Genomic DNA, 23,915 nt, shown 5'->3' with positions numbered 1-23,915 from the left:
AGAAAGTTAGCCAATGAAAATGGTACCAAGGGAGGTATTCAACCCGATGAGGAAACATACTTGGCCGATGGGATTTGGAGGTAGCAAATAAGTTGAATCAGTAATTACTGGCAGCTGACTTCATGAGAAAGCTCCATGCTCTGATTAGCTGTACTAGCATCGTATCTGCCTAGAAAATACTGCAAAGGGTCATTCTTATGTGATGGTCTCCAATCCTGGGGCGCCATGGCGGAAATACAAGATGTTTAATGGCAATGAAGCACCCACTTTACGCCGCGTTACTCATCATGTGAATAGTGTCAGAAGCGCCACGTTGACAGGAGGCATTTTGGACGCATGTCAGATTAAAGACCGGACCGTTATCGGCGGTGACCATGCGTCCAGGACAAACAGCCAAGGGCGAGGCTGTCGGTCACTTTTTGTTATTAAACTTCCCAACTAGCCACCAGTCTTCGATCGCCCAAAATAATCTTGCTGAAGAAAACCTCCATTGAACGAACAACTATTTCTCCTCCTTCGAAGACTCATACCCGGGATACTACAATAGTCATGGCAGTTCGTAACGCATCCATGGAAATAACTTTGCTACAACATGCGTTGGGAAAATGTAGCGCTGACGAAATTACCAGGACACTGTTTGCACTGTGAATGGATGCTATGGAGTTTGGCTTGTGGTCAATTATAACCTTGGATTCACTTCGGGCGGATTTGCCATCTGGAGTCTCGTGAGCCAGGAAACTGGCGAGACAAGGACTGCGCCAGAAAACGAGTGTAATATCATCCGATAAAGCAGCGCTTCGACTCGATTCTAGAGATGACCTATTGAGTATTGTCCATTTAATGGAGGGGCTATGATTGTCGCTAGGCAAGGGAATTGTGATGTCAGATATGCCGGACGGTATGTTAGGGACTGGGAAAAGGATGAGTGGTATACGAATGAGAAAGATATAAGGAGTCTTAATTCCAGGTTATATACCTGGTTTATCCCTAAGTTCTGGTACTTAAATCTGATGACATTGTTGTTTTGATTGGGTGTCATATATGCTAAGTCCCCGCTTAGCCCTAACAAACCTACGGATTCTAAGCCATGTGGTACTGGCTTAGAACGTCTATGACATCTTTAAGCCAAGTCTGACTACGAAAGGCGCATTAAAGACTATGATGGTCAGGCAAAAGTAAAAACATAGCCACCTTCGCTTAATAGCGTCTTTCAACTGTGAGGTCATACAATGCTTGGCGTCGGGATGCCGAGACTCGCTATCTACCGAGCGCCTCGACAGTTGTATTTATTAGACTAAGTGGACTCCCGCCTGCGGTGCCCCTTTCATAATTCTTGATCATTCTTCGACCCTCACGCAATTATCGCAAGCTCAAGTCCGTTTCACCTCGCAATTGACCAATTCTACCGCCCACGAACGGTGCAAACATATCTTCTGATGGAGTCCGTTACCGTCAAAAATTTACTAGTACAAAATCACCAGAAAATACTAGTATTATCTATATAGCGAGACCTAGAGCGTCTTTCTGCTCAACTATATCATTCCAAATTCATGCTCAAAGACCAGCAAACCCACCAGTAAAAGATGGCCACCAGCGAAACAGCCTTCGCCTACCATGAGCCAGCCATTGGCACAATCCTGAACCAAACAGGCTTCCTGCTAGTCCTCAACCTAGTCAATGTGTGCCTCGACAAACTCGTCTACTGTGGACTAATCGGCCAGCTCTTCATCGGCATCCTCTGGGGCACCCCCGGCGCAAAATGGCTCACCCGCGACATGGAAACCGTGATCCAACAGCTCGGCTACCTCGGTTTGATAATGCTCGTCTACGAAGGCGGGCTATCGACGTCCCTACCGTCCCTGAAAGCGAACCTCTTGCTTTCACTCGCAGTAGCCATCACCGGCATCTGCGCCCCAATGGGCCTCTCCTTCATTCTGACCGAGCTGGTAGCCGCAACGCCCCTCCAGGCCTTCTCCGCCGGAGCGGCTCTCAGCGCAACCAGTCTAGGAACTACGTTCACCATCCTCTCGACTACGGATCTGATCAAGACCCGACTGGGAACGGTTACGACCGGCGCAGCTATGCTAGATGATGTCGTGGGACTGGTACTGGTTCAGATCATCACTAATCTAGGCGGGAGTAGTGATTCGTTTAGTGCGGTGACTGTTGTACGGCCCGTTTTTGTTTCGATCGGGTTCGGGGTTGGTGTGGTGCTTTTGTGTCTGTTGGGCATTAAACCTGCGTTGAAGGTCATTCTTGCCCACAAGCATAGATTTCCGGAGATTACGGGGACGGTTCAGTTTCATTTTCTGGTGAATACGTGTTTGCTGGTGGGCATGGTGGCTGGGGCTACTTATGCGGGGACTTCTAGTCTCTTTGCTGCATATCTGGCTGGCGTGATGACGTCTTGGATGGATGCCTTTTTGAAGGAGAATTCCGGGGCAGCGGATGCTGCTAATGCTAACGCGTCTACTGAACCAAGTACGGGAAATACCTCTCAAGAGGAGGATACCAATCAGAATGACCAGACCACTCGCCAACAGACTACCAGCCCAAAACATGATACTCCTACCGGCAGTTTGGTCTACGAAAAATACTACCATGGACCGGTGACCAGGATCCTGGTCCCTCTCTTCTTCGTAAGTCATTTACTCACTCCAACTACAGACTGAAAACCACTAACGCGAATGAACAAAGGCCTCAATCGGCTTCGCCATCCCCATCACAGAAATGTTCAACGCAAAAATAGTCTGGCGTGGCGTCGTCTACGCCATCCTCATGGCATTCGGCAAGCTAATCACCGGTCTCTGGCTCGTGCGGTTCTCGTCTCGACCCGTTTCAAGCGCCCTCCGGATTCTCAAGAAACCGTTTTCTGGGGTATTTCTATTCTGCGCGAGTCCCAGAGCCGGTTCCAAGAAGCAACAGAAGGAGAACCAAAAGGCCCAATCGCAGGATCCCCCAAGTCTCCAAGACAAGTCACACGACCAACCAATACCAACCCAACCAACTACCCCAGCACACGGAGCTATCAACAGCGAACCACCAACTCAAAACTCGCATCCTACCTCGACTCTCCCGCCGAAGCCCAAATCCCTTTATCCCGCTTCAATCCTGGGCCTGGCGATGGTCTCCCGCGGCGAAGTCGGGTACCTCATTGCATCACTCGCCGAGTCAAAGGGGATCTTTGGGACTAGCTCTAGTGGTGGTTCGTCCGAGACATATCTGGTGATTGTTTGGGCGATTTCGCTGTGTACGCTTCTTGGGCCGATTTGTGTCGGGACGTTGGTTAAGAGGGTGAAGACTCTGCAGAGGATGAGGGTGGATCGGGGTGGAGAAGATCCGTTGGGTGTTTGGGGGATTTAGCTTGGTTTTTGTTGTAGGTTGGGAGTAGAAGGGATGATGGAAGTGTGGATATGGATTGGGTGTCTGTGTTAAGAGCAGGGATGGGAACATGTGTGCAAACAGCCGACTCGCGATCCCATTTGATGTTGCTCTACCTGGATGAAGTAAAGGAAACAATGTCATAGTGTGCATAGTTAGTTTAAGCGGCGAGAGATCCAGTACACAGCCCCTAAACTATCTAGGAGCCCAACTTAAGATATAAGGCCTAGCTAGAGCCTAGAAAAGCAGTATATACATAATGATCAGACTCTAGAGTCCACGGTCATCATTCCTCGTCCCTCGATCCCCTAACACCCCGTCAATGCAACATCATTAATAATAATACCCAAAATCCAAATATTCACGGCAAAGAAACCCAAACCAGCGAGAAACAATCCCGGGACGAAACTAGACAAACCGAGAAATTCGAGATAGTAGCCTTGCTGAAGCCAGAGCGCCTGGTATTCTCATTAGTACCGTGGGAGCAACCGTGGGATGTTCTTATTGACTCTAAAAGCAACGAAAAGTAAGCAAGGGTGTATGCATACCTGAGCGATAACCCATAGAGCCATGACGGTAATGCCTAGTCTTGGGTTCTTCATCAAGGATGAGGACGGCAGGTAGAACGGAAGAAAGATGAGATACCAGAGGAAATACTTTTGCACAAGTTAGTCTTCGCATCTTCGGCCCGAACTAGAAGCCTAGAGATGGATAGGAGAAGCATACCTGGCTCGTGCACACTTTGTTGAACGTAACGAATGCGAACGTCTGGGCTAGCATCGCACCTGGCAGGCTTCTTTTAGCCAGAACAATTGGGATAACGACGACAGAGAGAAGTAGCTGCGGAATGAAAGCTAGAGACTCAAAGCTTCCCTGGACGTCTCCAGCAGCGGAGAGATAAAGGAGGCTACTGTAGGGTGAAAAGTTGTGGCGGTGGTCGATGCGAGTTAAATGATGCAGATAGGTATGCTGCGCGAAAGGAAAGTCGTAGAGGATGTACATGGAGATGTTGAGACCGGAGAAGGTGGCCAGTGCGGTGGTGGTGAGAAGAAGGCGAGAGGGTGTGATGAAGTTGAAGATGTGAGTAAAGAGATTTCGATCTTGCTCCGGCTTTTGCTTTTGCGAAGGTTCCTTCAGCCCTTCGCGCTCTTCGTCCAGCCACCAGATAATAGACGGCCCGTAGATAAAGGGATAAATCTTGAAATGTACGCTGAGCCCCAGAAGTACTCCGGCGAGAGTGATTCTCCTGTTCAAGACAGCCCAGAGTAAGGCAATGACTAGCACACATAGGAGACCCTCGGAGCTTCCTCGCGTACTAATATTGGCGACCATAGGATTCAGTAGCCAAACGCTGGCATACTTGAGAGCGCGTGGCGGGCTCATGCTGTAAACGGATATGAGCGCTTTCACGATGAGCCATCCGGCCACCACGTCAGAGATAGCAAAAAGAGCTTTGCCAAAAGAGAAGAAATTATCCCAGGTGGTTGGTAGAAGCATCCACGCGAGAAGAGGTGTGTACCGGTACGTATCTCGAGCGTATGGTGAAGCGCCTTTGGAAACATACCGGGCTGCGTCGGTGAAAACCATGTAGTCAATGTCGGTGTATTTGACGGCTGAGTGGGCATCTTGCCAGGCGCCATAAACAAGAAGAATAGCGCGTAAGACAATGGCGGCACCGAACACCAGTGATGGTCTCTCAAATAAAGAAGCCATGACTGATAATTCTCCTATTGACTAGAGTTCATCAGGGTTTGTCGCTAGGCTGCAAGTTTTGCGAGACTTAGATGTAATGCACACATTAATAAATTGTGCAGCAGAGCTATAAGACGGTGATATGATAATATATATCTGGTAAAAGTTGTGGGCAATTTTACTTTATTTTGCAGCCGGGTTCATATGGTGATTGCGGATACGCCTCAGAAGCATAACGTGTGGTTTTTGGCGTTTGGCGTTTTGGCTGAGTCAGCACACTGGCGATCCCTGCATAATGTATATTGTCTGTAATAGAAACATAGGCATCCAAAAACTGATGATCATTCATATACACTATATGTTCTTTTAAGAATCCTGGTTATATACACTCATCCATCCCGTGCTGTTTGCTATAAAGTATAATTCGCTGTAATGCATCTCCAGACAAAGTAAGTGGAAAAGAAAAAGATCAAGGCAAAAAAGAAAAAAGAAAAAAAGACATAAGAAGAAAGAAAAAGTGCCCTTAGCCAGAAGGACTAGATGTTTTTGTTTAAAGAAAATAGTTGACCCTTTAGTAGTAAGGTAAAGGTGGATTTGCATAGTAGGCACCGTCCCCCATAGAGCCCCCCATAAAAGCTGCACCATTGTTGGCATATTTCACGGCTTTGTCTGTTTGGGCGAACAGCGTTTCATCGTTGAAACTGTTAGTGTCCGTTATCCCAGGCCATAGGCTGCTGTCACTCCAGCTCAGGAAGTCCCATAGGTACTGGGCTGTCGAGTCATCGATGACTGGAGGTGCAAACGGATCGAAGCCTGCCTCATTCTGTAGGAAAAAGTTTTGGGAAGGAAGAATCCCCGAAGCGGCTCGAGGGAATGCCCCTTCCCGTGAGGCGGCATACATGCCGTTGACGATGCCAGCCTCGTTAGCCATGTCGGTCCCTCTCTTACTGGCCTCCAATATCTGCGATACGGCATCCAACGTCCTTTTTGCAGTTGGGCTCCATTGTTCCAGTCGGGCTAGTACAAGCATAGCCATCTCAACCTGAGACTGGCAGCTCGCAACAGTAGCTCTAGGGTCACTCGTTGTGTTGTCATTGAGAAATAATCCCAATAGCGGAACCATGACTGCCTGGAATATGAGCCAGACAGCACTCCAGCCCGACATTTGATGTGACTGAGCCGTGGAAGAAATGTCTTGAATTGTAGCCTCCGCAATCTGTCGACACCTCTCAATTGCCGTCCGCTCTTCGGACCGGAGGGCAATATATGGAACTCGCCGCATGGCGTAGCTAAGTAGTGTTGGGCGGTATATGAGCATACGCTGGTTGTAGTACCGCCATTTCATGACTGTCCTCGTGATGATGATTGATTCGGAACATGGTTCGTGGTCTTTCAGTATATATGGAAGGTTCTCATACCACTCTAACAGTTGATTATCGAAGTGCGACATTTCGTGGTACCTCGTCAACGGAGCGGCAGCCAAGATTTCTTGGATCTGTGTCGCAATTTTACAGAACCGAACGTTTTCTAGAAGCGGTAGAATTTCGAGAACATTTCCCTGAAATGATTAGAATGACAGACTCACAGATCTCGGATGCATACATACCCTTTCTCGGTACTGTGGCAGTTTAACGGTAATCGTCGGTCCAAACCGTCCCATGCTCGGTCGTCCCAGAGTCATACAGCCCCAAGTGTCCAAGCAAAACAGCGACCACCACACTCGCCGTTTCAGGTCTGTCGAATATATGTTCTGCTTACACGACCCTTCCTGGCTATCTGAAAACTCTTTGTGCAGGCCCAACGCTGCAGCCATGCGCAACGCAGCTCCCATGAGCGAATACGCCAGATTTGGTTGACTCACGTAATGAAGATACTGGCCTCCCAAAAGGCCAAGAGTCTGGATGGTCTCTATATGCGAAGAGCCAAGAGATTCTAAATTCAAATAGCTCTTACAGCGCTGGGCATAAATTGTGTGGGACATGTCATCCGATGGGCATGCTGCGATACTACCCAAGGCAAGCACAATGTTCAGCAGTGCCAGCCAACGTTCATCCTTCCTGCATCCCGAGTGGTAGATATCGCGGAAGACTTGCTCATCTAACATGGGTACGAATGGCTGAAAATAAGTAAAGTAGGCGTCGAGCAACTGCATCTCTGTTACGGGTCGATGTCGTTGAGGGGGCGTTATTGGTTGCTGAGACTCTTGGACCGGCCATGATTGTGCCTCTGCTGGGGAATATCCCAGGGCTGAACCAGTAGATTCTGTGTTGGTCGAGGAGTGAGAGAAGTAAGAGAGGGCGCCAGGGTCAAGGCAGAGGATCACTTTGAGAACAGCATTGATGGATGACACTCCTAGATAAGAGGAAGGTTGTCTGGCTGAGAGTGACAAGGCATTGACGTCGTCCGAAAAATTATTCGATATCTCCGTATAAACCGAGTTCTGAGAATCACTGGATTCTTCAGGCATCGTCTGCAAAGATTCCAGATTGCCATCTTCATTGGAGACGGGGGAGACATGGGCTTCGACTGATGCCGAGGTAGCTGGCGACGCTGGGTGTGGCGGCTGCGTCTGCAGCTGGGATGATTTGCCCGTCAGCTCCAAAAGCTTTTCGCGAGACAAGCTAACTAGATTTTCGGGTGGGATATCGGGGAAGAGTTTCTCGAGCACGCCCCGATACTCATCCAGCGTGGTGGAGAGTTTTTCTACATGTCTGCAAATTCATTCCCACGTAAGCCAGGTATAGATCTTCCACCATCTCGGTGGGGAGATAATTGTGGGGAGGAAGGGGCATTGATAATTTGACTAAAAATCAAAAAAGAAAGAGAGCAACCCACCTCCGGGAGGGCCGGGGATCTGCATAATGGCACTGGTCGGCTTTCTTATACCACCGACATGCTTCGCACGGCTTTTCGCCGTCACATTTGATCTTGCGATGCCTGCAGGATGTACAAGCACGAAGAGTAGTCACACGCCGGCCGACGGATGGTTGGCGCTCACCACGACCCCGGGCTGGGGCCGAGTTGTTCGGGTTTTCGAATCCTTCAAAGGTGTGGAACATCTCCAAGAACCGGATTCTAGGCAATCTCAGATAGTGATGAATAGAAGACACCCACTCAGCTGATGCATTTAGATCCAAGTCGATCAGAAACAGCCATCGGAGGTAGCAGACGTCCAGCAGTTTGAATGCAGCCGAGTCCAGGGATTTTTTCTGGAAATAGCGGAGGCCGACTAGTCTAATAATATAATAATGCCAGGGAAAAGGCCGCCACCGTGTATCCTCGCAGCGTACTAGAAGTGAGACCCTGCAGATTGCGGGCTGGTGATTAAAGGGGTGGGAATTAGGGGGATTTTTAGAATGAATGCCCTTCGAGACGGAATATGTCACTGTTTGATGTCCACTAGGAATAGAGAACCCCAAAGAGATAAGAAAGGTGGATTAAAAAAAAAAAAAAATAAACAAGATAAGACCGCGTTGTCGATTACGATCAAGGGTTATGGAAAAGGTGTCTGGGACCGGATGGGGCAAAAGAAGAATATTAAGAGTGTTTGAGAGTCGAACAAAAACGGGTGATGCGCCAGGATGAGTAGAAAGTTAGAGTGGAGGCCGATGGAACCGTCTAACCCTATCGCCAGCCAGGCTGAACAAACCCTCGTTGGCAGATCGTCCTGAGATTGTCCGCGGTTTCCCCGCATTTCTTGATTACTGCATGCACACAGAAGAATTAAATTATTTCCTTTCTTCTACCATTCGTTGACTAGGTGCAGGGTCCCAGAGTATCCTCTGATATCCGACGCAGTTAACCGCTGACCTTGTTGGCTAAATGACACCGTGTCTGTCTATTACCCCTCGTGACGCCAGGTGAGGAGTCTATTACTCTCCCAGGCGTCCTGGGAACCAAAGAAAGAGCACTATTCATTGGAGTGGGGGGGAATAGGACCAAGAGGTGGTCTCTACATCCCTACCAGATACGACAAGAAACCCACTTCATCCCCTCAAGCCCCGGCTCCTGTGATGGAAATGCCGTCGGCTTCCAGCTATACTTTGAATTATTCTACAGACTCGGAGGTGCTGGCACCATTTTTAAAGTTAATGAAATGGGTGGCGTGCATCTGCTTTCTCCAAAGCACCCCCGGGAGACATCCATAGAAGAAAGACAGCATGATGCAGGAAATCGGGGAATTACGGCCTGCAAATGGACCAGGAAACCATCCCTCCCATGGGCTTGACGGCTCTCCACGAGGGATAACGGAAAATACCCCTGCTGCAGCAGAAGGAGCAGTAGAATTATGCCCACCCGCTTAAACACAGGGCAGCCACAACCAATCTGAATAGGAAAAGAAATGCAGACGAATAGCGACTTCGCCCACTTTTCTGCACAAAAAGCACTGCAGAATCACATTCACATCTTAGCGAGAGGACAGTGGCTTGTCCCTGCATTTCTATTCGCAAGGCAGCAGGCTAAGCCAGTTTCTGAGCCTTCGGCTGTATCCAGGTTTCTACACCGGTGGAGTCATCGGCAGGGGTCCAACTTTAAATTAATTACTTACTGCCTCGTGTCGGATATAAACGACCGACCCAGTGCTTGTATCGCCAGGCAGACGGCGGTTCCGCAACGCGCTATGGTCAACTAGGGATCGACGGGCCCTTTAGCCCTTAGGCTAAACCACAATCCTCCGAGGATCCGTTAATTCCTACGCAGGCGAACTGCCTGCCGAATCGTTTCCCTGGGCTATCCGTAACCCCGCGCGTATTAGTTCACTCGGTATGCCAAAGTTTATTGAAATTGCAGGTCACCTGTTGATGCAAGAGAGCCATGCTAGTGTATGGGAATACCCTGCGCAGCCGAATTCCACCAGTGGACATTGAGACCCCAGAATTTCGCCGAAATTTCCAGAGCCGTTCAAGGCTATTTTGCGATCAACAGGAGGCGTCCTCTTAGCACGGGCGCGAGTTGACCGGATAGGCAATAGTGAACATCAGCAATTCGGGATGATCCGAGCCACTGATGACTGTATTAAGGAACATCGCCCCGTTCATCCGACTAGGCTGAACTGCCAATCAACAACGCTGACGATGCCCACCAGTAGCTAGCGGATTCAGACAAGTAACCGTTGATCCGGCGAAAGATTGGCGCCAAGGAATGCGTCATTTTTTTTTCTCCGTGCACTGACGGTGTGTAGGGCATGTCCCTTCATTTCAATTTAGTGCGTTAAGGATTGTGAGAGTGCTTCCAGAGCATTTGATAAATGGTACGATGAGGGACTGGTTCGAAGGCCGACGCCCGAAGGCTCAGGACCTCGATGGCCAGACCGAGAACTTAGCGTCAAACGACGCGTCAAATGTCTCAAGGAAAGTGTGGCTCAATAGTTCCTCGGACAAAAAATGGGAGGAATATAGTTGGCCACTGGTGTGGCCACGGGCCGAGGGAGGGTGCGCCCACACATTGTTGATATGGTTATACTTCGCGTCGGGTATGGTAGTAGAAAGAAATTAGATTTTGAATGGAAGCGAAAGCATAAAAAAAAAAAAAAACTCAATTTCCCGGGGATCAACTGCTTTCGAGAAAATGATGAACGATGTATCGTCCAAAGAAAAGATATACCTCTGACTGATGGCTATCCTCGACCATTTGTATGGAGTGTCTTTGACCAACAATGTCGCTGGCAATTGGCGGACGAGAGGATCCAGAGAGCTTGACGGAGGTTTCTCCGTGACTAGAAGGGGAAAGCGTAGGAGAAACGTCGGAGGTTTAACAATTTTGGGAAGATGCCGTAGGGTAAAGTACCCCATCGAGTAAGGACTGCCCCATAAGGCCGTCTCACAACCGTCTTTCACGGCCGCAAACGAAGTGGGAGCAATCTTCAGCTGAGTCTCTCCTTCAGGAAAGGACAACTAGCAGTAGACTTCCTTGCGTTCCATGGGTAGAGGTTTAACGAGGGCAAAAGGCGACTGTCAGTGGCTGATATCGTCTTTTATGGCGCTTAACCCAATCGGGCAAGGACCCTTTTCCGTCCAGAATGGCTCAAAGAGGAAATCCCAGCACGTGGGATGCGGAGTGACACTCCGCATACCTTGTCGCATGTAGCATACACTCACGAGAATCTGCACCTTGTAACGATCCTTTCAACATGGGGAGCCCGCATCTAAAATCCGGGGAATTTCCACTTTCTGGGGCTCAACGAACACAAGTTTTCTCTGCCCTCTGCTGAAGTGTCCGAGCATTCCATTGACACTTCTCAACTCCCTCAGATAACGTCATGGCGGCATTCTCTCAGTACCCTCTATCTACGGGATGGAGCTTCAAAGATAGTGATGATCAGTCGCCTGAAGCATGGATGCCGGTGGCTGTCGTTCCTTCCGTGGCTCATCAGGATCTACAAGCCAATCAGAAGTACGCATTTCTTTTCACATGCCCAATGCAGTCCAATCGCTAACGAAATGCCGATGGCTCCAGACTGAAGAACCCATACATTGGTTTCAATGAGCTAGATGCCCGATGGGTGAATGACAAGTCATGGACCTATCGAACCGTTTTCCAGAAGCCCACCGTCGCCGCTGGATCATCGATTGTTTTGGCATTTGACGGCTTGGATACCTTTGCCACAGTGAAGCTTGATGGCAGCGTTATTTTGGAAAGTGACAACATGTTCCTTGCTCATCGGGTAGATGTGACTAAGGCTCTTGAGGCCGAGGGAGACCATGTGCTGGAAATCGATTTCGATTGTGCCATGCGCAGGGCGCAAGAACTTCGAGAGAAGGACACCAAACATAACTGGGCGTCTTTCAATGGCGATCCAGCCAGAATGGCCGTCAGAAAAGCCCAATATCATTGGGGCTGGGACTGGGGCCCACTCTTGTCAACTGCAGGTATATGGCGGGAGGTGCGGCTTGAGGTATACTCCGCTAGGATCTCGGATCTTTGGACAGAGGTGGAGCTCGCACCGGACCACCAGACAGCCCAGGTTTCGGCTTTCGCTGAAGTGGACGGTGCGGATTCAGTTGACTCTTATAAGGCTAGCTTCGTGCTTAGTCTCCATGGCAAGCAGGTCGCTCGTGAGGTGGCCACTTTAAAGGACAGGGTTACGAAAGTGACATTTGACGTGATACAACCGTCCCTGTGGTGGCCCAATGGCTATGGTGATCCTGCTTTGTATGAAATATCCGTGTCTTTAGAGAACGAAGACCATGAGATTCACAGCGTCTCGAAGAAAATTGGCATTCGGACTGCAGAGCTTATTCAGCAGCCTGACAAGCATGGGAAGTCGTTCTTCTTCCGCATCAACGGGGTTGATGTCTTCTGCGGAGGCTCATGCTGGATTCCAGCCGATAATCTCTTGCCCAGCATTACTGCCGAGCGGTATCGCAAATGGATTGAATTGATGGTTGCCGGCCGCCAAGTGATGATCAGGTATGTTCGGACGGACTGTGCTAGCTAACAATTTGCTAATGGTGCATAGAGTGTGGGGCGGTGGTTGCTACGAGGATGATAGCTTTTATGAAGCCTGCGACGAACTCGGAGTCTTGGTATGGCAAGATTTCATGTTTGGCTGTGGCAACTACCCAACATGGCCCGAGCTCCTGGAGTCGGTCGAGAAGGAGGCAAACTATAACGTGCGCCGATTGCGCCATCACCCGTCGATTGTGGTGTATGTTGGAAACAACGAAGATTATCAAGTGCAGGAAAGCGCCGGTCTTGTCTACGACTACGAGGATAAGAACCCAGAGAACTGGCTGAAGACCGATTTCCCGGCACGCTACATATATGAGAAGCTCCTGCCCTCCGTTGTTGACAAGCTGTCCCCCAAAACAGTTTACCATCCGGGAAGCCCTTGGGGTGATGGAAAGATAACGTCCGACCCTACGGTGGGTGATATGCATCAGTGGAATGGTAAGTCAAACGATGTCTTAGATTGAGTTCATGCTAACCTTCAGTAGTATGGCATGGAACCCAGGAAAAGTATCAAATCTTTGATACACTAGGAGGGCGTTTCAACAGTGAGTTTGGAATGGAAGCATTCCCCCATATGTCAACAATCGAATATTTCGTGGAGAACGAAGCGGACAAATACCCTCAGTCACATGTCCTCGACTTCCACAACAAGGCCGATGGACACGAGCGAAGGATTGCTACATACCTTGTTGAGAACCTGAGAACAGCTACAGACTTAGAGGCATGCTCCCTGGCTCGACCATCAGGATCCGTGTGGCTAACTCAATACAGACATATATTTACCTCACACAGGTTGTCCAAGCTGAAACAATGATGTTTGGATACCGTGGATGGCGTCGTCAGTGGGGTGATGAAAGACATTGTGGAGGTGCCCTGCTTTGGCAGCTAAATGACTGCTGGCCCACCATCTCCTGGGCTATCGTAGACTACTTCCTGCGGCCCAAGCCGGCATTCTATGCCGTGGCACGTGTCTTGAAGCCCATTGCTGTCGGCGTGCGGAGGGAGCATCATGATTGGAGCGTGACCCATGCGCAGCCGCCAAAGACGAGCAAGTACGAGCTCTGGATTGCCAGTAGCTTGCAGAAGGAAACGGTTGGCACAATCGAACTTAGATTCCTTTCCGTCAATACTGGACTTGATGTCCGTGCGCCCATCCTGCATGACAACGTCAAAATCGTGCCGAACGGCACTACAAACATCCTGGAAGGTATCATTGATCATAAGGCACAACCGGAGCCTCACGTACTCGCTGCTCGACTCTGGGTGGATGGTGAGGTTACCGCTCGTGATGTGGATTGGCCCCAGCCGTTCAAGTACCTTGATTTATCTGATCGGGGACTCGAAGTGAACAAGGTTTCAGAATCCGGCAACGAGCAGAAGCTGTTGATCACCGCGAAGAAGCCAGTCAAATGCCTCGTCTTCGAGGAAAGGGACGGTATCAGAGTCAGCGACAGTGCCATGGATATTGTCCCGGGGGATGGGCAAACGGTCACCATAACCGGGCTGAAGTCAGGTGATGCTCCTCTGAAGTACAAGTATCTTGGCCAGTGATTATTTGGAATGGCCTTGATTGAGTGTACGGCTTTATTACAGGATATTCAATATCCAATGACCCAATCATGACATGGCGTCCCGGTGTATGCTATGAGCTTGAAACAAATGACGGTGTGATAGCCTATAAATGATTCATTATTCGGTGCATAGATACCCCGAATTGATTTATTTAACGAACCTATCTAAGAATTTTACTTTTAAATACCTGGACATGCTTGTTAACTGTAAATAGCTGCACCTAAAGTGGTATCCGTAAGCAAGGTTAGAGCAACACGACGCCTACTATATGCATCTCTTGCACTTCGGTTCTATGATATCTTTTACCCTTCTCAACACAGTAAAAATGAGATTACGCGATCCGCCAATCAACTAATACCAAGCACAGACAAGCAAAACCAAGAGCCAGCTCCACTCAGCAAAAAAAACATGGGGAAAAGAAGGAACTAAAAAAAGCAGACCTCCACCAATGCCCTAATACTTCGTACATGGCCACCAACTGCCCAAAAGCAACCATATCTTATCAGATAATCACCCCGATCCGTCCTAGCTCCCAAGTCCAATGATGACGCCCCATCAACAGTGATTTAATTTCATTCCCGCAAACTAACTCCCCCTCCATCCCATCACCACCACCTCACCCTAGACCCAATCAACACAACTAAATGGCCGGAACCAAACGCACCTGGGACGGCAAGCAGCTCTCACTTCAACCCAACAACACCAAGCACCAGACTACTACAATGGCCGAATCATCGACGCAAATCCTCTCCCTCTTCGAGACCTTCCGCAACGAGCTAGACGAGCACCACGATCGGCGCGAGCGATTAATCAAGATCTCACGAGACATCACGGCACTGAGTAAGAAGATGTATGTTTCTCCCCTATTCCCATTTATCTTTCAAGGTCATGTACATGAAGAACCTTATCAAACAAGCAAAAGCAAGGCTAACACAAAACCGCAGTATCTTCTCCCTCCAACGGTATCCCCACCTAACACCTCCACCCCCCAAAAAAACCAAAAGCTTAACAAGATAAAACCTCCCAGAATCCGCAAACTCAACGCCCCCCTCCCGGAAAACATCACAAAAGAAACCCAATCCCGCTTCACCCAAATCCAATCCCTCTTCACCACTGCCATCCCAGATATCACGGGCCCAAACAGATGGCGCTACCAGCGTCAACTTAGTGGCGCAATCCAGGAATACATCGAGGCGCTCTCCTTCCACCACTATCTGACTACGCAAACCCTCATCACTCTCGCTGAAGTGCGCGCGAACCTCCCCGCCGGGATACTCGTCACGGAGGAAGACTATCTGCTGGGGTTGTTCGATTTAACTGGGGAGATGATGCGGTTTGCGGTTACGGCGCTGTCGGCTGGGTCAGTTGCTTCTGAGGAGAAGAAGATGGGGCTGAGTAAGGAGCAGAATGGGATTGTGGTAGATTTGAGGGAGATGAGGTCGCTCTTTGAGGGGCTGAGTGTGTCCAGACGGCATAATTTGATTAAGGATTTGGGGAAGAAGATGGAGGTTATGCAGGGGAGTGTGGAGAAGGTGGAGAGGGCTGCTTATGGGATTTTGGTGAGGGGAAGTGAGAGGCCGGCTGGGTGGATGCCGGATCTCTCTGGGGGTGGTGATGAGGGGTATTAATTAGTTTAAGAGTTTTGTTCGGGGTGGTTGAGTATGGGCTGTGCCTGTATGTATGCCTGTATGTTTTATCCATGTATCTCTAGAAGAGTGGGAATCTTCTGAACTAAGTAACCTAGATTTAACTAAACTAAACTATTCCAGGAGCTGAGATAAATACTTCCATATCAAGCTCGTATCTCATGCCCTCTGTTGTATGTCATTTACCATATTTTTGTTTTGTTTGTGTAAAGCAAGAAATCGTCAAGTGTAACCCCTTAATCCATCCATATACTCCGTCCATCAAACCATAATCCATGACCCATATCCATCATAACCCATCGACGGCTGTCAAAGACAGGATCAATTAAATACTCGGCCGCCTCGGATCCTCATCCTCCGTCAAGATCCCCTGAGCCATGAGATCCTCCGGCTGCGGCCGGTTTTGAATCTTCTGGTCGAGCTGATCGGCCAGCATGTGTTTCTCCAGTTCGCGGGCGTGAGCCTGAAGCGCGGGAGCTGCATTGGTATGCGGGAGGATATTGCCTTTGGTGGATAATATACAAGTTAGTATTCAAGTGTATAACAGCATGACAATAGCTAGTCATGATAGAAGAAGCGCAGATGAACAAGGGGGAAATAATGCCAAAATACGCACGCTCAACTAGTTCCTCGCGATCCGGTCTGTGCTCGAGGTGTTTCTTCAGGTTATCAGTTGTGCGCTGGCGGTCTAGTTCCTGTCTTGCTGCTTGGATGGATCTGTGGGTTGTTGGTTAGTGGCACGATGGGAGTCATAGTCGGTGTTATATTAAGGAAGGTCATGGAACCGTACGGAGCAACATTGGTGTCGAGGAGGATGTGTCTCTCTTTGAGATCCTGGGGATCAGGACGGTTCAGGAGATGTTTCTCCAGGGAATTGCGTCGCTCGATGGGCGATGCGGCGAGGGAGGTTTCGTCGACGGCGTTGATCATTGTTATTATCTGCTTACTTGTATCTGAGATGGTTAGAAGGGAAGTACTATGGAAGGACTAGCACTTGTATAGTATTCGCAAGGTTCGAGTTCTTGAAGAGACGATTGGGCGGGGAAAATCAGGCCCCGGGGGATTGTACTTACGTATTTAGGATTCTAATTAAATGCTGGGCGATGTAGGTACAAGTAACCGTGAGGATGGGAGGGTTGAAGGAGGGGAAGTCAAGTGACGTTGACATCAATGCGGAGGTTTGGTCCACGGGACCTTAACTGCGGCTATTAATATTTGGGGCATGACCTCATGGCATAACTCATTAGAGTTTCCTTGTACAACGGCTAGGGTTATCATATCTCATCTCATCTCTTCTCTTCTCTTCGTGACCACGAGCTAAACATAGGTTTCAATTCTTGTCATCTGTTTCTTTTTCTCGTTTTCTTAATAAACAATACCGGAAGCACTACTAAAGCATGCATCTTGCCCATCCCCCTCGTACTCCCACAGAGCAATAGCAACAGGTTCAACAAAAATAAGCAAGACAACGCTCATATGTGTGGGTGGTAACTGCTGAGTAATATGTTGAATAGCTAGCTCGTTTACGCATGTCGGGTTGAACAGGTGCGTGGTCCAGGAGCACCCGACATGTGGAAGGACATAAAACAGAAAGCTCGTTCCTCCATCGTAACGGAAAGCAAGTGTATGAGCAAGAAGACCCGTCTGACCCCAGAACATGACCTAGAGCCTGATCATCGGCCTCGCACGAGAATGGTTGTATGGATCGAATCAATGCCGTATCCGACTCGCACTCATCCTTCATGTCCGTGCAATCCATGTAGGTCCCATTCGCCTCATCCATTAAGTCACAGTCTGAACTGACATCGACCAGTAGGCAGTCCGGGAACGGAAGATGATTCCTGCTTCGAATAGCAACCACAGTGGTCTCTGTTGGAAATTGCAAACAAATGCCCCGTCGACATCACAATCAACGGGGCTCTGCCGTCCGCTCAAGGAACCCAGAGTTTCCCACGGCCCCGGCTGTTACCACGAGTTGGCCCACGAGGAGCCCCTCGACGACCGCTGCTGTAGTTTCGAGACGCTCCTGCCATGCCACGCGCAGCCCCGGACTGCGTACTGAGATCGATCGTAGGCTGCTGCTTGTTGGTCGTGGTGGGCAAGGACCGACTGAAAGAGTTGGGGTCGATAGGTTGAGTAGGTATCTCCATCGTACTCTCCACCGGCGGCGCCGTGGTCTTAGCGGCGGCGGCTTTCCGATTACTTCCGCCACGCGACCCTCCTCGTGAGGTTCCTTTTCCGCGGCCCCGGGGAACAAAGACTAGTTCATCCTCGTCGCTTTCGTCGTCGTAGGAAAGCAGCGACTTCGGCTCGGCTGTCTGGGTTTGGGTTTTTTCCACATATTTGCAGCGGTTCTTGTATTCCCGTTCTTCGTACTGAATGGAGGTCCGAAGCTGGTGGATGTTCTTCACGCCAATGCCAAACTTCTGAGCCCAAATCTGCGTGGAGCGATCGTTCGTAATGAGGATACAACTTTTGGCCGCATTCGACGCATCAGGGCCGCTGTGCAGCCGCCAAAGCAACGCACTGAGTAGCGGTCGGAGCACCAAGGGAACCGTGGGGATGGTGGAGCCGGAAGCAGATCGCTTGTGTCCGTTCGTCTGCTTTGCTTTAAGGTTGCTTGTTCCGTTTCCATTCTCGACCACATACGAGTTGGCACATTCGGGACTCGTACGGGAACTTCTCGATGAAGGTGACGACGCCGGGGCACTGTGAGTCCCTGCCGAGTTAACTGATGCGGCGTCTGAGTCCTTCTTAAAGTTTAGCTTGTTGAGAAGCATTTGCGACAGATCATCCGGGGCTCCGTTTTTCTTGTTGTCTCTTCCCTTCGGCCCCTTCTTCCCCAACAGCGTCTCCCCGGCACCGGTTCCATTTGTCGCCTCCGGCTCCTCTTCGAATTCCGGCAAAAAGAACTTCTCTGCATCATTCCAGTTCTCGTACTGCTCCATCGGACCCTGAAGAGCAACGCGATCGGCCGGGGTACTGTCCTTTCCGGAAGTAACGCGGTCAAGAAAGCGAACAGCCTCGCGGGCGTTGATAGCGACTTGAGACCCGGCTCGTTTCAATGCATGAAGACGTTCAAGGGCTGAGTGAAGGGAGGATAGTGAGAAAAATGTAAGATGTACCAAATGAATGAAAGAAAAATGATAGAAATAGACAGAAAATACAATGGAAGATACGTACTGTAAAGAGGAACGACCAAGGTGATGGCCCCGTTGGTTGTCCATTTTTTGATTTCGCTGATGTTGGTGGTCAGCGCCGTCTCATCCACGGCACAGTGGAAGACCTTGCGTCCGGTCGACATCGCTTCAGCGGTCGACAAGAAGCAGATCGCGTAGGTTGAATCTTAGGGATGGTTAAGGCGGCGCAGTGCCCTACACCGAATGGCTGATTTTAACGAGTGCGACTGAGCCGCCGCGGCGTTAGCGGATGGGTCCTCAGAAGGAGGTTTGGTTTGATGGCGGAGGGATATGAGAATGTGGGGGCAATTGGCATTAAGATTAGGTCAATCAAGAGGCACCGAGGCCAACCTCAGGCCACAAATATGCCGGAACAAACAGACCTCAAGGTACTTACCGTGGGATCCTGGTTCACAAAGAAGGGACATCTGCATTTTGGGGGTCGGACCGAGTCATTCGCGGAAATAATAAGGCCCAGGTAAAGGCAGATTGAATGGTCATTGAACAGCAGCGGATCAACTGTGACGCCGTGGGAGTGACTCTCCGACTGACTAAGCGGAACAGTCATCATCTACAAGGTTCATCACGGTTCTACATCGATTCGGCAGAGAAACTCCACAAAGTGACAACCAAAAGAATAATAACAATGAGATGAGATATTCTGTTCATTTCAATAACCACACTACTGTAACGAAGGATGTCTACTTGGGTTACACTCTATAGAATAATTGACATGCTGTCACCGTAACACAAAAGTCCCCCATAGAAGCAAAGAACGAACGCTATGTCATACAAGCATCAAGGGCCATCTTGACGCAAATTCGCAGTCAAGGCAATGATAGGAGACGCTTAATTCTCACCAGCCTAGTTTAGCTTTTTGATCAGTCCGTCAGCAGGCTTGACACGCTGCGCCCACTCACTAATCGACATACATAGTAAGCAACTGCACTTCTTCAAAGGCATGGTACTTAGCAAATGGTAAGAAGTACTTACGTCCAGCTTCCATCATACACCCTCCGCAGGTTAGGGTCTCCGTACTCTGCTTCACCCAAGGCGGTTTCAATAATCGTAGCCGTTACACCAGTGCCGCAAGAGCTGATGATCGATTTGGAGTCATCAATTTCGTTCTCTTCAAAGATTTTGCGCAGCTCAGACTTCGACCGAAAAGTCTTCGTCTCCGGATCCAGTAATTCTTGAAAGGGCAAGCTCTTGGAGCCAGGAATATGGCCTGAGGACAATCCTGGGCGTGGTTCGGGATCAGTTCCCGCCCAGCGGCCGTAAGATCGCGCATCCAAGATCTCGACTTCTTTAGCACCTTCTTTCCTATGCTCCTTGGCAATCTCCTTCAACTCTAAGTACGGGATCACCAGTTTAGAATCGTAATTAGGTACTGGATAGCTGGTCCGTTCCACTTGCTGGGGCTCCCCAGTCTCCGTCGGGTACCCTTCGCGCACCCACAGTCGATAGTTGTCCAAGAGATGAACCCGAGGATGTCCAAATACTCGTAGAGTCCAGCCGACACGGGGCGCGCTGAAGATTCCGAGCTCTTCGGTGTCATAAACTACCACTTCGTCGTCACGCCGGATGCCAAGCTCACTCATCGCATCGGCAAATGTCTCCGCGGTGGGAAGCATGTGGGGGTACGGAGATTCCGCATCTTTGATCGCATCCAAGTCAAAGAATCGAGCCTGAGGGATGCGATGTTTCCGGAAAATGTCAATCCCTTTGCGACTTTCCGGGTCATTGGGCATAAACCATGCAGCGCACAGCGGGACGACGCGCGGTGATGTCGAGATCTTGGTGGGAGGGTTCTTTTTGAGGGCCTCACTGAGCTCCTTGGGAGAGACCAGGTATGAGGAGAAAGAAACCTGGCGACATTGGGATGGGAGTCGCGTTTGCGAAGGAGCCGACATGGTCGGACGAAGCAGGCGAGTGGGGGAGGGGATCGAATGGCGAAGAGCTGCAAAAGCCATCTTCGCAGCGCGGATTTACTGGGGAAAATATAGAGAGAATTGAAAGAGGATAATCAATATTTACATACCGAATCGGCAATGTCGTCAGATGGTGTCATCTGATCGCGGACGATAAGAATTTAAATAGGGATGTGTTAATTTAATGCAAGTGTGCAGTGAGGGGAAAGTCCGGAGTATTCACTTTCTTATTTTAATTTTTATTATTTATCAGTGGTGCTAAGTCAACTACTAACTTAGTAGTAACTTAGTTACTGTTAGCAACTAGTAATCATTTGGACCTAAAATGCGGAGTCACCCATAAACAAATCATTTTCTCCGCCATGTGAAAAACAAATGGGAAAAAAAAAAATAAAAAATAAAAAAAAAAGGTAACAAACCAGAAAAGGTCCGTTATCTTGCTTTAGCTCCACTTACTACTCTCACCGACCACTTTTCCATTCCCTCCTCATTCGGAATAAGTTAATCCACGCCCTCAAACCAAACCACATCGCGGTCGACCATGAAGGTCACTATTAAAGAGTGGAACGGGGTTGCCACTTGGCGTTGGGATATGCCCGAGGATGATGTTTGTGGCATCTGTCGCGTCCAGTTCGATGGGACTTGCCCGACTTGCAAATTTCCCGGTGATGATTGTTCACTACGTAAGTCTCTTGGTTTTGTTTGCTTTAAAAAAGAAAAAACAACAACCATAGGGGCTTTCAGATTAACATCGATGTAATCACAGTGCTAGGGAAATGTGGACATTCGTTTCATATGGTGCGATAGTGGATCTTGATATTGTCATGGATATAGAAACTGATGATTCACCTCTCCAGCATTGTCTGATGACTTGGATCCAACAAGAATCTTCAAAGGGGCTTTGTCCGATGTGTCGTCAAAGTATGCCATCCCTAGATAGGGACTTTTCGATGGGAACTGCTACTCACTATAACCACAGAATTCGAATGGAAACAAGAAGATGACGAATAAGCCTAAACATCCTGCATCCCTGCGGCGACGATGGGGGAGACTTTCAAGCTCGACGGATACGATACCCATTTTTAAAAATTATTAAATCGCAATTGTTTCTCTTTTCTTGTACAATACAGACCGTTATCAACATTGCATTCATGTCTAGCTTCCGCACAGTCACCTGACGTTTGTTTATCGATAAGGGAGCAGGTGATCAGCTTCACTCGAGCTTATAAAGTGGAAGCCGAGAGCTTACAAGTTGCCATTGCAATCCACCCAAACAAGGCTTCAATGTCCTTCTCTGTCACCTTCTAATCATGTAGCACAATCTATCAGAAATGTCTCTTCCAATACATACCACATCAACCTCCTTGTCCTCTTCGCCCTCCAAGCAATCCATCCGGCGGACCACAGAGTCAAACGTCCCTTCTCGCCCGGAAAGCACCATTGATCGACCCACCACAGCCCAACAGACTCACACTTTGCCTCAAGAACCACAAGTTTATGAGCCAGTCGCAAACTTGGCATCCCCTCATTCAGAAAATGAGAGGCCGCATGAGATATCCGCTTCACATCCGCCATTCCAACCGTTCTTCACGCTGATTGAAGACGCAAGTACCTCCGAATACTACCACCCAACTGTCCACTATATCTTCTCCGATGATGATACGGACATTGTGACCGAGGCAGCCTTGCGCTCCTTGGAGCCCGAGCAAAATACGCTGCCTCACGGCGGAAAGGGAACCTCCAGGGCCACACGTGACCAGCTCCCACAGGAACAGGGTGAAGGAGCAGAGGAGGAGGATGAACTGTCGAATGAGAGAAAGGAATCATTGCTTCCGCCTGCGACACCTGGTGTTCGGGACAACTACATCATTCTCGACATGGACATGCTTACTCCAGATGCTATGCAACACATGAATACCGCCCCCGAACAGGACGTCAGTGTCGGCTCCCCAGGGACCCAATCCGCTGTCCCCCAACAACAGCAAGACTTCCAGAACCATCACCAACATAGTCAAAAATTCGCGGTCACTTCAGCCTACAGCTTAACACCGACATGGCAAGTTCTAAATACCCAGCTGGTACCCGCCCCGACTTTTGAGAACAATCCTTCCGGCGAACACGCCCCAAACGGTGCCCTGATGTTAAAAATTCAAGGGACGGTCGGCTTACCTATGATGCTGCCTGTTAAGGATAAAGATAAAGACAATAGCACTCAGCGATTGGAGGATATGATGGAACAGTTCTCGAAACGTTTAGGCGAGCTCCGGCAAGTCATTGAAGCTGGAGAACAAGCGTACGTGCTAGGAAATGCGGATGAAGAACACATGCCAACCGAGCCGCCAAACGCAGAGGATACTGCTGTGGCAAGCCCCGAGGGCCAACATGAAACTGAAACGCAGAACGAGGATGATATGGTCAGCAAAAGCCCACAGCCTTAATTGGTCTACTTGTTGGCGCGAACGGCGCCATAGGCCTTGACAGAAGCCGTGCTTCTAACTCAAGATGCTCAGCCTAGCCTGCTACACGCTGGAATCTGATCGGTAGTCAAATTAAAAGATAATTACCTCTAGGTTATTGAGACAAAGGTGTAACACGCTATCGTCCAGTCTTTTACCGACATTATATTCTTAAGTCCTTGTAATTATTATAGCACAGCGAATAAAGTTAGCACCGAAATAGCTTAATCCCCAGAACATGACCCAACTATGGAACTTGCACCTGAAAAACAGTGAACAGTTGACCCTGTAACAACGCCCGCACTACTAACAATCTCTGGATAGTGAAACAAAGTCAATTCCCGTCAGCCGTTCTTTGGAGCCGTAGGAGATACAAGTGTCATTGCCTTAACTTCTTTTAGTGCCGTCTATGGTATCTCAAATGTAGGTGTTGGAATTTGCACGACGGGTATCCCGAGACTTGATTCAATTGTAAACGGTGTATCATCTATCAACTATCTCCATTAACCTACTTTATGGACGCATAGAGTACGGAATCCACAGCTATCATGGCGCGTTAATCGAGAATATCGAAGCATCATCCCATCCGTCACAGAGGCTAGAATC

General features: G+C 49.2%; 9 protein-coding genes across 9 annotated transcripts; 4 read left to right on the top strand and 5 right to left on the bottom strand.

Moving 5' to 3' along the window:
• The first annotated feature begins 1,342 nt into the window (after positions 1-1,342).
• BDV38DRAFT_189863 (cation:proton antiporter) lies at positions 1,343-3,719 on the top strand. The gene is made up of 2 exons (XM_032052247.1): positions 1,343-2,639; positions 2,698-3,719. Exons 1-2 carry the CDS (start codon positions 1,584-1,586, stop codon positions 3,361-3,363), a joined length of 1,722 nt encoding a protein of 573 aa, XP_031917653.1. The 5' UTR covers positions 1,343-1,583; the 3' UTR covers positions 3,364-3,719.
• Positions 3,693-5,265, bottom strand: BDV38DRAFT_189866 (glycosylphosphatidylinositol-alpha 1,4 mannosyltransferase I). The gene is made up of 2 exons (XM_032052248.1): positions 4,108-5,265; positions 3,693-4,037 (listed from the first exon to the last, which is right to left on the bottom strand). Exons 1-2 carry the CDS (start codon positions 5,092-5,094, stop codon positions 3,852-3,854), a joined length of 1,173 nt encoding a protein of 390 aa, XP_031917652.1. The 5' UTR covers positions 5,095-5,265; the 3' UTR covers positions 3,693-3,851.
• Positions 5,266-5,397: 132 nt separating this feature from the next.
• Positions 5,398-8,517, bottom strand: BDV38DRAFT_237162 (putative C6 transcription factor). The gene is made up of 4 exons (XM_032053549.1): positions 8,224-8,517; positions 7,909-8,186; positions 6,680-7,784; positions 5,398-6,631 (listed from the first exon to the last, which is right to left on the bottom strand). Exons 1-4 carry the CDS (start codon positions 8,227-8,229, stop codon positions 5,645-5,647), a joined length of 2,376 nt encoding a protein of 791 aa, XP_031917651.1. The 5' UTR covers positions 8,230-8,517; the 3' UTR covers positions 5,398-5,644.
• A 2,102-nt stretch (positions 8,518-10,619) lies between these two features.
• BDV38DRAFT_237157 (beta-mannosidase) lies at positions 10,620-14,289 on the top strand. Its single transcript, XM_032053548.1, has 5 exons — positions 10,620-11,466; positions 11,530-12,483; positions 12,533-12,963; positions 13,011-13,246; positions 13,297-14,289. The coding sequence occupies exons 1-5, from the start codon at positions 11,333-11,335 to the stop codon at positions 14,074-14,076; spliced, it is 2,535 nt and encodes an 844-aa protein (XP_031917650.1). The 5' UTR covers positions 10,620-11,332; the 3' UTR covers positions 14,077-14,289.
• A 386-nt stretch (positions 14,290-14,675) lies between these two features.
• BDV38DRAFT_237152 (translin family protein) lies at positions 14,676-15,642 on the top strand (the record flags this gene model as incomplete). The annotated part of the gene is made up of 3 exons (XM_032053547.1): positions 14,676-14,947; positions 15,042-15,059; positions 15,125-15,642. Coding segments are annotated over exons 1-3 (742 nt in total), but the record flags the coding sequence as incomplete, so codon positions are not given.
• Positions 15,643-15,768: 126 nt separating this feature from the next.
• Positions 15,769-16,863, bottom strand: BDV38DRAFT_237150 (RPEL repeat-containing protein). The gene is made up of 3 exons (XM_032053546.1): positions 16,534-16,863; positions 16,360-16,460; positions 15,769-16,247 (listed from the first exon to the last, which is right to left on the bottom strand). The coding sequence occupies exons 1-3, from the start codon at positions 16,671-16,673 to the stop codon at positions 16,069-16,071; spliced, it is 420 nt and encodes a 139-aa protein (XP_031917648.1). The 5' UTR covers positions 16,674-16,863; the 3' UTR covers positions 15,769-16,068.
• A 675-nt stretch (positions 16,864-17,538) lies between these two features.
• On the bottom strand, positions 17,539-19,146 carry BDV38DRAFT_189768 (uncharacterized protein). Its single transcript, XM_032052246.1, has 2 exons — positions 18,927-19,146; positions 17,539-18,828 (listed from the first exon to the last, which is right to left on the bottom strand). The coding sequence occupies exons 1-2, from the start codon at positions 19,045-19,047 to the stop codon at positions 17,675-17,677; spliced, it is 1,275 nt and encodes a 424-aa protein (XP_031917647.1). The 5' UTR covers positions 19,048-19,146; the 3' UTR covers positions 17,539-17,674.
• Positions 19,147-19,639: 493 nt separating this feature from the next.
• On the bottom strand, positions 19,640-21,048 carry BDV38DRAFT_189753 (sulfurtransferase). Its single transcript, XM_032052245.1, has 2 exons — positions 19,916-21,048; positions 19,640-19,841 (listed from the first exon to the last, which is right to left on the bottom strand). The coding sequence occupies exons 1-2, from the start codon at positions 20,893-20,895 to the stop codon at positions 19,787-19,789; spliced, it is 1,035 nt and encodes a 344-aa protein (XP_031917646.1). The 5' UTR covers positions 20,896-21,048; the 3' UTR covers positions 19,640-19,786.
• A 1,136-nt stretch (positions 21,049-22,184) lies between these two features.
• Positions 22,185-23,291, top strand: BDV38DRAFT_278936 (uncharacterized protein; the record flags this gene model as incomplete). Its single annotated transcript, XM_032058865.1, has 1 exon — positions 22,185-23,291. The coding sequence occupies one exon, from the start codon at positions 22,185-22,187 to the stop codon at positions 23,289-23,291; it is 1,107 nt and encodes a 368-aa protein (XP_031917645.1).
• Between the last annotated feature and the right edge of the window lie 624 nt (positions 23,292-23,915).

This window comes from Aspergillus pseudotamarii, assembly GCF_009193445.1.
Source record: "Aspergillus pseudotamarii strain CBS 117625 unplaced genomic scaffold BDV38scaffold_7, whole genome shotgun sequence".
NCBI classification, from domain to species: Eukaryota; Fungi; Ascomycota; class Eurotiomycetes; order Eurotiales; family Aspergillaceae; genus Aspergillus; species Aspergillus pseudotamarii.
The sequence above is the reverse complement of the archived record's forward strand: the minus strand, read 5'-3'. Positions and strand labels throughout refer to the sequence as shown.

What these genes read in the sequence shown, in the direction of transcription:
- BDV38DRAFT_189866 (XM_032052248.1), bottom strand. Translation starts at nt 5,094, where the DNA reads ATGGCTTCTTTATTTGAGAGACCATCACTGGTGTTCGGTGCCGCCATT. An exon ending in ACAAAGTGTGCACGAGCCAG is followed by an intron (nt 4,038 to 4,107) that starts GTATGCTTCTCC and finishes CTTGTGCAAAAG; the next exon opens with TATTTCCTCTGGTATCTCAT.
- BDV38DRAFT_237157 (XM_032053548.1), top strand. Translation starts at nt 11,333, where the DNA reads ATGGCGGCATTCTCTCAGTACCCTCTATCTACGGGATGGAGCTTCAAA. An exon ending in GGCCGCCAAGTGATGATCAG is followed by an intron (nt 12,484 to 12,532) that starts GTATGTTCGGAC and finishes AATGGTGCATAG; the next exon opens with AGTGTGGGGCGGTGGTTGCT. An exon ending in TGATATGCATCAGTGGAATG is followed by an intron (nt 12,964 to 13,010) that starts GTAAGTCAAACG and finishes AACCTTCAGTAG; the next exon opens with TATGGCATGGAACCCAGGAA.
- BDV38DRAFT_237150 (XM_032053546.1), bottom strand. Translation starts at nt 16,673, where the DNA reads ATGATCAACGCCGTCGACGAAACCTCCCTCGCCGCATCGCCCATCGAG. An exon ending in CTCGACACCAATGTTGCTCC is followed by an intron (nt 16,461 to 16,533) that starts GTACGGTTCCAT and finishes AACAACCCACAG; the next exon opens with ATCCATCCAAGCAGCAAGAC. An exon ending in TCGCGAGGAACTAGTTGAGC is followed by an intron (nt 16,248 to 16,359) that starts GTGCGTATTTTG and finishes TATCCACCAAAG; the next exon opens with GCAATATCCTCCCGCATACC.
- BDV38DRAFT_189768 (XM_032052246.1), bottom strand. Translation starts at nt 19,047, where the DNA reads ATGTCGACCGGACGCAAGGTCTTCCACTGTGCCGTGGATGAGACGGCG. An exon ending in CTTGGTCGTTCCTCTTTACA is followed by an intron (nt 18,829 to 18,926) that starts GTACGTATCTTC and finishes CCCTTCACTCAG; the next exon opens with CCCTTGAACGTCTTCATGCA.
- BDV38DRAFT_189863 (XM_032052247.1), top strand. Translation starts at nt 1,584, where the DNA reads ATGGCCACCAGCGAAACAGCCTTCGCCTACCATGAGCCAGCCATTGGC. An exon ending in TCCTGGTCCCTCTCTTCTTC is followed by an intron (nt 2,640 to 2,697) that starts GTAAGTCATTTA and finishes GAATGAACAAAG; the next exon opens with GCCTCAATCGGCTTCGCCAT.
- BDV38DRAFT_189753 (XM_032052245.1), bottom strand. Translation starts at nt 20,895, where the DNA reads ATGGCTTTTGCAGCTCTTCGCCATTCGATCCCCTCCCCCACTCGCCTG. An exon ending in GTGTATGATGGAAGCTGGAC is followed by an intron (nt 19,842 to 19,915) that starts GTAAGTACTTCT and finishes TATGTCGATTAG; the next exon opens with TGAGTGGGCGCAGCGTGTCA.
- BDV38DRAFT_237162 (XM_032053549.1), bottom strand. An exon ending in GATCCCCGGCCCTCCCGGAG is followed by an intron (nt 7,785 to 7,908) that starts GTGGGTTGCTCT and finishes ATGAATTTGCAG; the next exon opens with ACATGTAGAAAAACTCTCCA. An exon ending in TGCCACAGTACCGAGAAAGG is followed by an intron (nt 6,632 to 6,679) that starts GTATGTATGCAT and finishes TAATCATTTCAG; the next exon opens with GGAAATGTTCTCGAAATTCT.